Source organism: Camelina sativa, chromosome 20 (assembly GCF_000633955.1).
Source record: "Camelina sativa cultivar DH55 chromosome 20, Cs, whole genome shotgun sequence".
Taxonomy (NCBI): domain Eukaryota; kingdom Viridiplantae; phylum Streptophyta; class Magnoliopsida; order Brassicales; family Brassicaceae; genus Camelina; species Camelina sativa.
This window is the reverse complement of record NC_025704.1, coordinates 23,420,479-23,431,142: the sequence shown is the minus strand read 5'-3', so window position 1 is coordinate 23,431,142 and position 10,664 is coordinate 23,420,479. Positions and strand designations below refer to the sequence as shown.

The 10,664-nt window shown below is 34.3% G+C and overlaps 1 protein-coding gene across 1 annotated transcript; it reads right to left on the bottom strand.

Annotated features, from left to right (window-relative positions):
- On the bottom strand, positions 437-1,887 carry LOC104771496 (RING-H2 finger protein ATL16). Its single transcript, XM_010496025.2, has one exon. It carries the CDS (start codon positions 1,682-1,684, stop codon positions 572-574), a length of 1,113 nt encoding a protein of 370 aa, XP_010494327.1. The 5' UTR covers positions 1,685-1,887; the 3' UTR covers positions 437-571.

The window sequence follows — 10,664 nt, the reverse complement described above, 5'->3', positions numbered from 1 at the left end:
AAAAAAAAAAAAAAAAAAAAAAAAAAAAAACAAACAACGACGGAAGAAACTTGATAGTGACGAGAAACATTAGAGTTGGCAAGGTGTGCACGATGGTGAACGACAGGACGAATGGTGAGAGATCAGCAGTGAGTGATATTTTTTTTGGTGAAAATTCAAAGATTTCTAAACTTTTCACTTTTATCTTTCTCATTTACATAAAAAAAAAAATTCTAGTTTTCCAAAAAGACGATGTTTTACTCCTAATCCTGAATGAAATTTGGGGTTCACGGACCCGGATTTGAGTTGGAATGTTATGCATTTACTATCGGGATATCAGATTTTGACGTAGAAGTGTGAATCCCTCCATGAGTTTTTTTGTTTGTTTGTGTAAAGCAAGTTTTTTGAGTTTTGCAAACTTAGATAGTCAAATAATTTATCTGTCACATACAACTCATCTAAACAAACCTTTCTCGCCTACCTCTCACCGACCAAATAATAAAAAAATCTATCTCAAAAATATTGAAAATGAAATAACAAAAACAAATGTAGAAAGAAACAAGAAAATTAGACAAATCAGCAAAGCGGCCCATTAGGGTTCAAAATAAAGAGGCAATATAGACGAACTTCTAGAGCGTCTACTGCTCCCAAAAGAGAAGAAAGATCTCTTCACTTTGGAATTAATAACATTGCCACTACTGCTACATCCTCCTCCGTCTCCGACCACCTGAGCTTCTCGATTCTTCCGAATCGCCTCTTGAACCGCTAGGTAAAGCTGTCGATCCGCCGATGAATCCATTGAGATGGATCTTCTAATGGGCTGAATACTGCTAAATTGCTCGTCTTTACCTCTTCTTATGTCGATGCATTCGTCTCCCATACTCGTGACCTTGTGAAGCTTTCTGCATTTCCTTGGAAGCCCTCCACGGTCAAGCTTCTTCGGAGATGGACTGATCGAATTAAGAGTGTCTTCGCTCATTAGGTGACCTGAGTTTGACCTTTCTTGTTCCATAAGTAACCTTCCGTTTCTCGGACTATCTCTGTTACTACCAATGCTATGCCCTAGCTCAATGATCACATACTCGTTCTCACCTCTTAACACGACCGGATTCTCGGGAGAAGTGCTCGGCGCAGAAACCCGATTCGGAGGGAAACTTGTGTCAGAAGAAACCCTAGCTCTACACAAAGGGCAATTGGCATTGTTCTGAAGCCATACATCGATACAGTCAATATGAAACAAATGACAACAATTTGGGATAATCCTCAACTTCTCCTCATCTTGAAACTCATTCAAACAAACAGAGCATTCTTGAAAACTCTTCTCTTCTTCTCCTGTGAAAACGCCGTCGTTTTGCTCGTCTCTCTTCTTGAATTTAAAGATTGGGATAGCTCTAATGACAGATTCATCAAGACCACGGTTTCTGAACTCTGGAGAGTAAACCATTAGAGGATCTTGGTTGTTGTGTCGCCTTCGAGATAAGGAGAACCGACGAAGAATGTCGATTCGGTGCCAATTCAGACAACATTTGATAACGAAAACATAATAGCTTACAAGTAAGAATGCTGTGGCTAAGATTCCAATCACCGCAACGGCTAAGATTGGGAAACTCGTCCCTGTCGAGCTCGCACGGTGGAAGACAGGCAGCGGCGCCGGAGGTGAGAAGCTCAGATCCCGGAGGAGGTTGCTACGGTTTGATAGATCCATTAACTTACTATACGAACAAGCTCATCCTCTAATGGAGAATAAAAGAGTAAACTTTGAAAGATCTTGAAGAGAGAGAGATTGGAGTAAAATGAAAGTTCGGTGAGATTTCTTGGGGTCTTTATATGATTATATTAATATTTTTCTTGATCGGTGTGACTCGTTTACTCTAAGATTAGTATTTATAAAAAATGTAAAATTAACTGTTATTTTAATTTAACAGTTAATTTGATTGGTCGGAAAATTGAAAGTTTGTTTGTTTGTTTATGTACTAGTGGTGGGGACTTTTTTTTATTTAATAAAAAAATCTGACATATATTCGCATTAACTATGATTTTATAATTTTGTTTGCATTAATTGTTATGATTATATAATTTGATCTACCTTTTGGACATTTTGGTATTGGAGTGATGTTGCTTTTGATAATTATATATTATTGTTTTGAATTGATATTCTGATAGTGAAAGTTCGTCTAAGTAGATAGAATTGTTAATCTTTAATTTACGCGATGTAATGATGTTATATCCATTAATTAACAATAACTAAATCGATATATTATCTTTGTGGATATGATTTATGATCTAACCATGATTGTCGGTAGCTTGTTAATAACAAGTTGTAGACTTTGTTGTAGTAGTGACTAGTGAGGTTCTTATACTAGAATCTTTCAAGTTTCAGACGAATCCTGCGTACACTTAGTTGTAATATTTTGTTTTCCTGTTTAAAAAAAATATTTATAGAATTATTCTATATGCTAGTATGATTTTCTCATCAATCAAACCCATTATATATAAATGATTCATTTCAAATTGTTTTCAACTGCATATGATATCTTGTTAGATGATAAAGTGAGCTTTGACTAAACACGTAACTTTGAAAATATGTTGTTGGGGATAGATCCTCACTCCAATAAGAGGGTCTGGTCCAAAGAAAAGCCCAAAATAATTCTCCTAGGAAAGAGGGGTATTTTGGTTTTTTTGGAGGACAAACCGACACAGTTTCCTATAGGTACAGGCGTACGGTTTTCGAGAAAAGGGGATCGAGAAAAAGGCAAGAGAACACGGATAGCAAGTACGAAGCTCTCACTCATCCAGAGCTAGAATTTACAAGCCCGCAGCTCATCCATTGTATTCGTTCATTGTTTATAATTTGTTTAAGTTGTGTTGTAACCCATCTTTTGTGTCCTGGCACCGATTAATAGAAGAGAATTTCGACCTCCTTTTACCAAACTAAACATTCTAATTGTGACCGATCTAGACATCAACATATGTTAAAGGTTATATACTTATATTACCATTCATTGAAATACGAAACTTATAGTAGTACAGTATAACTTTTCCTTTATTAACTGGTTCTCACTTCTCGCCGCATATAGGATTCAAGAATATTAAAATTTTATAAAATTAAAACTTAAATGGCGAGAATGGTTAGTTTTGTATTATTTCGGACAACGTATGAGAATGGTTACTTATCCAGTTCATCTTAACAACAAAATAAGTAAATTATCCAGTTTGATTCTATCAATTCTAGTCTTTAGCTAGTCTGAAATAAGAACTGTAAATAGTGTGTTACGACGAATAAAAAGGTTAATGAGATAAAGATAGTTTGAGGAGATTTAATGAGTAACACTAGGATTTTAAAATTCTAATAATATAAAGGAAAAAAGATGGCTAACTACACGAAGTATTGGAGAATGCATGGTCACACATACCAAGTATAATATTGTATCCTCAACTACACGAAGTATATGTATTGCATGACCACATGTATGAACTATATGACGTTATGTGGTCAACACCATAGACATATAATCTGGTACACCGGTCGAATAATTCCGGCTAAGACCGACGTTGACTCCGGCGTTGACCAACATTGACCAAAAAAAATTGTATTTTAATTTTTTTCTATGAAAAAACAAAATAATAAATTACTATATTAAATTATTTATGAATTTTCATGATTAGAAAACATTCTATTCAATATCTAAATATCTTAGGTATCTCTAATGTATTTATTCTTATAATTAATAATTTTTTTTTTAAAGCTAAAATAATAGTTAAATAAAAATAATTAATAATTATTTTCAAGATATTAATAGATTTTATCTTGATTTTAGGATATGTTTGCAAAAGGATATAGAATAAGAGGATTTTTGCAAATGCCCTTATATTATATATTGAAAATAATTATGTATCATTATATTTTATCTATTAAAAGTAAATAGTGTTAATTTTTTTGTTATTGTTTACATGTTATTAGGAGTATGTAAATTTTTTTTATACCAAAGAGTATCTAAAATTTTGTATACTCTTTACCATGCAAATTTTAAAGTAAAGAGTCATATACTCAAATCTTTTGCATATTATTTTCTAATGAAAATAGTTGAATTTGATTTTATTGATTCTTGTAGTATTTAAAATTTTAAATAATATGATGATCAGAGATTTATATATATAAAATCATTAATAATTACATATGTTATTTATATATATATATATATATATATTTCTTGAAAATAATTATTAATAATTTTATTTAACTATTAGTTTAGCTTCAAAAATAAAAGTAACTAATTATAAGAATGAATACATTAGAGATATAGAAATAATTAGATATTGAATAGAATGTGTTTTCTAATCATGAAAACCCATATATAATTTAATATAATAATTTATAATTTTGTTTTTTAATAGAAAATATTAAAATATAATTTTTTTTGGTCAATGTTAGTCAACGCCGGAGTCAATGTTGGTTTTTGCCGGAATCATTCGACCGGTGTACCGGATTGTATGTCTATAGTGTTGACCACATAACGTTATATAGTTCATGCATGTGGCCATGCAATACATATACTTCGTGTAGTTGATGATACAATATTATACTTGGCATGTGTGACCATGCATTCTCCAATATTTCAGGTAGCTAGTCATTTTTTTCCTAATATAAATGGATTTAAGGTATAGATTAATGATTGGAAACGTTTAAAATAAAAAAGGGTAGTAGGACTTTTACAAGACGTCCATTTCTATTTTCTAGTCAACACTGAATCATCATTGCTATTCAATAAAAGAAGAAAATACAAAAAGTAAACTGGCGCACATGCACTCCACCATACGTATATGTATATTCACGTAATAGCGCACATATATATATATATATATATATATATATATATATATATTTCTGACGCTTAGTTAAGCAAATGAGATGGCACATTTAAAAAGTCAACATTGATCACCGAATTTTTCAGACGGCTTATCCGTTCAATTCCTGGTACATGACCATTTGGTACACACATAACACCCAAATTGTGCCCTAATATTTCTTTCCCAGATACTATTTTTGAGACACCGTGATCACCCTTTTTCTTCGACGTCTGTAAGGTTCCTGCTCACTGGCATCGGGTCCTCTCACCTTCTACGCCACTTCTGCTGCTTCATGTGTTCCCTCGTTCACTCTTTTAAAGCTTTTTTCCTGTTTATTTTCCTTTTTTGAATATTTTTCAAACCTCAACCGCCACCCCAGATCCAGACGAAGTAGACTTGTATTTGCACTCATACCAAAGGATGTGGAGTCCGGCAAACCCCATCCTCATCTACCCTCGCCCAGTCCTACCGTCGTTTTGCATGAAGTCCCTACACTCCCCAATTTCTCGATCCGGATTGTGCACTGTCTCTGAAGAACATTTTTCCGCAACATCATCCGAACCTCTCCAGGCGGCATCGGAGTTGATGTTTAATGGAGAATCTTCCAGAGCTGCGACTTGCCTCTACTTTTGGACTCCCATTACAAAGACATGTCACCGTGAGAGCTTCGCAGACCCTTGGCCACTCCCACCAGAGAAACATATCTTTTTCTCTTCTCCGATTACCCGCTGCACATTTCAACTCCCTTGGCCATCCACAACATCCACCGGATCTCTGCGGATGAGCTATGGACCCGAACTCGGTTTGTTGTCACCCCAATTGGTCTTGCCCAACCTCCAAAAAACCATGTTCTCTCTATCTAGCCCTCTATTATCCGATAGAATGCTCTTAGTTTGTTTGGCTATCCTCGATGTTTGAAGACTGCATCAGAGAAACCATTTAGCTAGTGTGTCTTGGATGTACAAAGGGTATGTTGGAACTATGGCCATTGCTCATCTTATGACATTGTCGTTTGGTCCCCAAATCTGGAATTATCATGTTTTGTTCAATTCCCAGCAACCATACCCTCTAATGAAGCTCAGGTCGTTCGTTTATGTCCCCGTGTTCTGCCGAATACAAACCTTGTGTGGAATCCTTGATCACTATTTCCATGGCAGAGAGGATCCAACTGGTTTGTTACGGCTTTACATTACTGCTTTGTGCCTGGTTTTAGCTTCATTGGTGAATTCTCCTGCTCCCAATGCCCTGCAACCAACCACTCCTCTGAAGCTCACGTCTGTTTTGTATTCGTCAATGTCTTACCGACTACAGTACAAACTTTGTCTGGAATTCTTTATCACCATAGCCATGGCAGAAAGGATCCACCTATTATGTTACGGCTTTACACTTATCTTTTGCGAATACTGGTTTTAGCTTCAATCTTGCAAGTTACTGCTCCCAAGTCCTTGAAGTTCCATGGCGTGCTAGGTCTGAATTCAAATTGTCGAGGCTGCGGTTCTGGCCGTAGAGTTTTCTCTACTAACAACCACCCCTCGACGATTCTAGCTAACTACTTCAGGTACCACCTTGCTAAGAAAACAATCATCAGCACCTCCTTCACCTGCCACGTTATTGGCCCTTGAATCTCTGCCATGGCATTGCTTTTGCTAATGCTCCTCACTCCAGGGAGATCCTTGGCTCTGATCGTTCTACCAATGACATTGTGTCCTTTGACCGTGACCTACTTGTCATCTCTCGATGATGTCCAATCCTGCAATCATGATCCCACATGTCTCCAACTGCTTTTTAGCACTTGCTTCATAGCTCTCATGGACTCTTGCTTGATGTGTCATTTATTCTTGTTTATGTCTATGGTTTTGGGGAAAGTCTATGTTTGTAATCTTTTAAACTCTGGGATACTTTATCTACATACTTGTAATGTTTTTGTTTGTGTGATTTGTGTAAAAGTTACAAATCCTATGTTATTCAGTTATGAATTTTAAAAAGTCTCCTGAAATCCACTGTTATTGAACTAATGATTTAAAAATATACTTTAAAATCTATTGTTATTCAAAACAGTTTGTGGATTTGGATTTTAATATTTTTTAGGGATTATGGAGGATTTGAGAGGATTTGTTTAGTTAAAAATACAGAAATCCAAATCTCATGGTTTTAGGTGAAATTTGAAAATTTTTTACTATAAATCATATCAACTTCCCTAAAATCTATCAAAACTCCAAATTTTCTAAATCTCATAAAATCCTCCAAAATCATTGTTTCAATACACCCCCGACAATCTTGAAAGCCAATGTTTTAATATTAACTTTCCATTGTCCATATAAGTTCTAGCTAGACCATTTAGTTAGAACTGACATTTGTTTCGTAATTAATCTATACGTATCTAGCCGAATAACGAAATCTTGATGATGGTATGATTGCTTTGTACTAGTGCAATTGCAATGTTATAATTTGAATGTAATTTTATTAAAAGAAAATTCCTTAAAATACCACGTTTTAAAGTCTCTTGTCTATAAATATTACTATTAATTTACTTTTCCAAAAATATCACAAATTTGTTTTTTCTCAAAAATACCAGAAACAGAAAGATTGATTTTAAGGGATGTAGAACTTTTTATTTATTTAGGTTGACTATTTTAAATTATGGTTTAGTTTTTAGGATATAGTGTTTAGGATTTAGGGTTTAGTGTTGAAAGTTTAGCTTTAAAATATAAAGGTAAAAATGGTATTTTTGGAAATTTTCGTTTTAGTGATATTAATGAAAATTTTCTTTTTCATATATTATTAGGTATGTGAATTGGTTTTAGCAAAAAAGATGTATGTGTGTTGGTTGATAACCTCTCTCAAAAAACCTAATCGCCGCTTCAAAGACCTAGATCTAAATCTCGCCGTTTACAGTGGCCGCCGTCCTTCTGACAGTGGCCCCGTATAAGTTTTAGTTTTTAGCTTAATCTTCTCTTAAAGTTCTTTTGGTTTCGTCCACAACAAAGTTTTGATATCGATCTCAGATCCAGAGATGGATCTGTCTTTCAGTTTCATCTCTTTGCTTCAAATGGAGTTGATCTGAATGGTCTGTACCTTTGTCAGTCGAATCAGGTGGTGCAACAAAATTAGAATAGGTCCTAAGCCTAGCTTTATTTGTTTAAGTAAATATGATTTTCTCTAGTCTTTGGTTCAGCTTCGGTGTGAAGTAATCACGATGGGAGAACAGAAAAGGTTATCATCGACTCTTTGAAGAAGATGTTCTCGGGGGCCCCTGTTACCTCGCCCACAAGATGAAGTTTCTTTTCTCCCCGCATCCTTAAATAAAAAATTTCAATCGGAGCATATCAGCAGCTATAGCCTCATGTCTTCTCCTGGATTGGCTGAAGCACTTCTGAAGAGGTATTGGGTTGAGTTTCAGTTGAAGATATAACGGTATAGAAGGGGTTGTTTTCTTCATTCTTTGGCTGGTGCTCTTCTTCATCAAGGTTCTTCAATTTTCCATTTTAATCTGTCCGACCACAGCTTTATCCTTTCGCTCTTGAGAGCGATTGTTGTTTGTATGTTCTCTGAGTCTTTTTCTCTGCGGACGAAGGACTCCTGCATCGTTGCCTTCATCGTCTTGGAGTCAACTTTTCTCCCGACTGACTTGGTTTCTAGAGATGAATTCTTAGTAGCTTTGCAGTTTTGGTTTATTTTGGTTTTAGATCTGGTTGTTAGTTTGTAAGATTTCCTGAGTATCTGGGGTTTCTTTGTACACACCGGCTCAGCCTCCGAAATTTTTTTTATCCTTTTTGGCTATGTATAACTCACAAATACATTCCATCAATGAAAATCCTTTTAGTGAAAAAATAAAAAAAGTTGGTTCATAACAACATCTTACTGCAGATAAAAGTTATTAATACTTGAGGTGTTAGATTGTGGGCTTCTAACTCAAAACCAATTGACAATGAGTGGAGAGGCCTATATCTTATATATACCACTTAAGATACTACTCAACTTCCAATGTGGGATATTGTATCCCTAATACGCCCTCTCGAGATGATGGCTTCTTTTGGCATCAATCTCGGTATGTTCGGGCATGAATCGGCGGACCAATTATTGGGCTGGGCCGATTGTGGATTGGGTTGAGTATGTGCAGACCGGGCTCTGATACCATGTTAGATTGTGGGTTTCCAATTCAAAACTAATTGGCAATGAGTAAAGAGACCCATAGGGAATTTTCCATCTACACCCACTTTCTCCAAAAGTATTGACACTTACACCCACTTTCTACTATCCCTATACTTTTCTTATGTCAAATTACAACTTACACCCTCTAACTAAACTAACCTTCTCTTTCTACTTTTTTTTTTTTTTTCTCATCTCTCTCTAACTTTTCTCTTTCTTTTTTAATATTTTTTTCTTTAACATTTATTTTTCATTTTCATTACTAAATTTTAAGTTTAGTAACTTTAGTTGGTGATAACATACTAAATTTTAAGTTTAGTAACTTTAGTAGTTGACAAACAAAAAAAAGGTTAAACAACTTGTAAATAAATATTTTTTGCACCTTTCAATATTTTTTCTTTTCACAAAAAAAAAATTCAAGAATCTAATCTAAATCAAATACAATTGAATTGGTGTTCATAGTCAAATCAACAATTTCTAAGTTCAAACTAAATTAATTAAATAATTTAGAAATTAATGAATTTATTTAACTAAAATTTCAATATGAAATATATTGTTTGTCCACATACTTTAAGCTTAAATTAGATGCATGATGGATTAGCAAAATATTGCATTCATAAATAGTTATCTATTTGAATAAGTTTTAAGAAAACTTTGATTTGTTACCAGTAGCCCAAAATTCTATTGGTATCCACATGAACATGAATATATGGATTTGATGTTTTCGTTGTATCATAAACCCTAAATCTCTATAACCCGCAAATTCAGTTGGTATCCACATGACTATGAATATATGGATTTGATGTGTTGCTAGTACCATAATTATGGTCATGTATTATGGATTTGATAACAAACTTTGATGTGTTATTAATACCCACATTTATGGTCATGTGTTACTATTACCCACAAGTTCTATTGGTATCCACATGACCATGATTATATGTATTTGATGTTGTTGTTGATCCTAAACCCTAAATCTCTAGAATCCACAAATTCTATGGGTATCTACATGACCACAAATATATGGATTTGATACTATCGTTGTATCATAAACCATAAATCTCTATAACCCAAAAATTCTATTGGTATCCACATGACTACGAATATATGGATTTGATATTGTCGTTGTATCCTAAACCCTAAATCTCTAGAACCCCCAAATTTTATTGGTATCCACATAACCATGAATATATGGATTTGATGTTGTCGTTGTATCTTAAACCCTAAATCCACATAAGTCATAAATCCTAAACTCTAAACCCTAAAACATCACCATGTTTAGGGTTTACTTTAAAGCCCATCCACCTTTTCTACCATTAAAATTTGGTTAGATATATCCTTAGCTCGTAACCATAACACCACATAGACACTAAATCCATATAAGCCCAAAAACGTAAACTCTATACCCTAAATCTTAAATCCTAAACCCTAAACCATACACCTTGAACTCTAAATCCTAAACCATATATTAAAAATATAGACACATCATCCACATACCTAAACCCTAAACTTTTAACCTTAACCCCTAAATCCTACACCTTGAACCTTAGACAATACAACTTGAACTCAAAACATAGACATTGAATCTATATACCATCTAAAGTCTAAACCCTAAACTATGGTGATGTTTGAACATGCAACAAACTTGTCAATAAATTTCATCTGGATTGCTTGTCCACGTGGTCAGA

Excerpts from the sequence above, each read along its gene's own strand:
- LOC104771496 (XM_010496025.2), bottom strand. The coding sequence starts at position 1,684 with ATGGATCTATCAAACCGTAGCAACCTCCTCCGGGATCTGAGCTTCTCA.